Source organism: Condylura cristata, unplaced genomic scaffold (assembly GCF_000260355.1).
Source record: "Condylura cristata isolate star-nosed mole 26May11 unplaced genomic scaffold, ConCri1.0 scaffold00002, whole genome shotgun sequence".
NCBI lineage: Eukaryota > Metazoa > Chordata > Mammalia > Eulipotyphla > Talpidae > Condylura > Condylura cristata.
This window is the reverse complement of record NW_004567103.1, coordinates 932,742-934,523: the sequence shown is the minus strand read 5'-3', so window position 1 is coordinate 934,523 and position 1,782 is coordinate 932,742. Positions and strand designations below refer to the sequence as shown.

The window sequence follows — 1,782 nt, the reverse complement described above, 5'->3', positions numbered from 1 at the left end:
CAGGGATAGCTGAGACTTGACCCCCAGGCCCCGGGAGGCCCCGGTGGGGCCATTTTGCACACTGAGGTGCTGAAGCGCGCACGCCTCGAGGCGCGTGGGGCTGTGTCTCCTGGGAAGCCCGAGGCGGCCGCTGGGAGCTGTGCATTTGTTTAAGAATTAGCTGAGCTGCTCTGCGGAGCGAGGGTCGAGCCTTTGCGCTCCGATAACAGAGTGGCCTGGCTTCTCCCCACCCTCCAGCTGCCGCCGGGCCAGCGCGCGAGGCATTAGCAGCGCTGTTGCGGCTCCAAGTGTTTGCTGTCTCTTTTCCCGTTCTGAGTGCTCCTTTGGCTCCGTTTCTGGACGGAGAGTGAGCCGGGAACGCGCTGCCTGCGGCTTCTAGTCCTCCCGCTCTGTGGGAGCTGTTTCTGGGGCGGTCAGGAGAGGTCTGCGGCGCCCTGTGGTCGCCTCCGGGGCGGGCGGGGATCGAACTCGTGCGGAAGCGGCTTTAGCTTCTCCGTGCTGTGCTGTGACCCGCTGCGCCCCAGGGAGGGCCCCATTTTTCAGAATTTTATCTTGACTTCGTCAGAGCTCTTTGAGTGATCTTGTATAATCTAGAGGCTGCTCTGGGCATTACCTTACACACTCGTGACAGTCTACTCGCTCGTAACTTTGAGTCAAGCAGAAAAGCTCTGGCTGCCTTTTCCTCGCGTCTATTTTTCTCTTAACCATTTCCTCTGCAGTTAAACATCATTATAATTTCTGCTTCAGCCAGATTACATAATGTACAAAGACAAGAACATCTTTCTCATATTTTTCCTTACCAATTTTTTTGTTCCATTCGGACACTCCAGGGCTCCTTCTTTCATTATTTTCTTTCTGTTCAAAGAAACTTTTCTAGAAAAATATTTTGGCGATTCCGTCGTCTGAAAATATATTGATTTTCCCTTCACTGTTGAAGACTGATTTTTCTGGGCACAGGGTTCTGGTTGAAATTTCTTTTCTTTCGGTCCCAAAAGGCATTGTGCTTCCTCTGGTCTCCTAGTGGCTGGTGAGACATCCGTAGTCCTCGGCGGTGTTTCCGCCTCTGGGGAGGGGGCACCTGTGTCCACGGCTAGTTTCTGGACGCGTCTCGGATCGGCTTTCCCGGCTTCCGCTTCTGAATCCGCGCTGCCTCTCTTGCGGTGCGGGGGAGCAATTCAGCGGTCACTTCCTCAGGTTCATGCCAGGCTTCCCCTCCCCGCTCTCCTTCCAGGGCTCTGGTGACAGGAATGTGAGAATTTTCTCACAGCCTGCCAGGTCCTTGGCTCTGCCAGTCGTTCTGGTCCTAGCTAGCTCTCTCGCTCAGGGTGCTGGTTTCTGCGGCTCTTTCGGTTCATCACTCACTCCTCGTCTACTATTTTGGTTATTGAGCTTTTCAGTTCTAACGTTTCCATTTGGTTACTGACATCACTTTCCCCTGAGGCGTCTGTGTTTCCCGCCCACGGCTGCACCTGTGTAGCTGCTCACTGAGCCGCTGCAGCCTTGACTCCGTTGCAGCGTCTCCGTCCGGCGTCGGGCTCCTCACACTGGGCACTCAGCACTGCTGGAGCTCTTTCGGGCTCTCCCAGACGAAGGCTTTTAACTGGAACCTGAGCGTTTCTGTGGTGTGTCCTGAGAGTCGGCGCCTCGCTCGGGTCGGGGCGAAGGCCTAGCTGAGGCGTGGCAGGGCAGCGCTGCTGTGCATCTGCCCCGGTGCTGCCAGGGGAAAGCCGGGGCCCAGCCCGCGGGCAAGGGCTGCGGTGTCTGGCGGGGGCGGGAGCCTGG

General features: G+C 56.8%; 1 protein-coding gene across 1 annotated transcript in view; it reads right to left on the bottom strand.

The window, feature by feature from the left end:
* The window catches only part of IQCA1 (IQ motif containing with AAA domain 1), a 98,407-nt gene that overhangs the window by 33,380 nt on the left and 63,245 nt on the right, over positions 1–1,782 (bottom strand). The window contains exon 11 of the mRNA XM_012725163.1: positions 940–947. Coding sequence (XP_012580617.1) covers positions 940–947 — 8 coding nt within the window. The remainder of the gene's footprint in view (positions 1–939; positions 948–1,782) is intronic.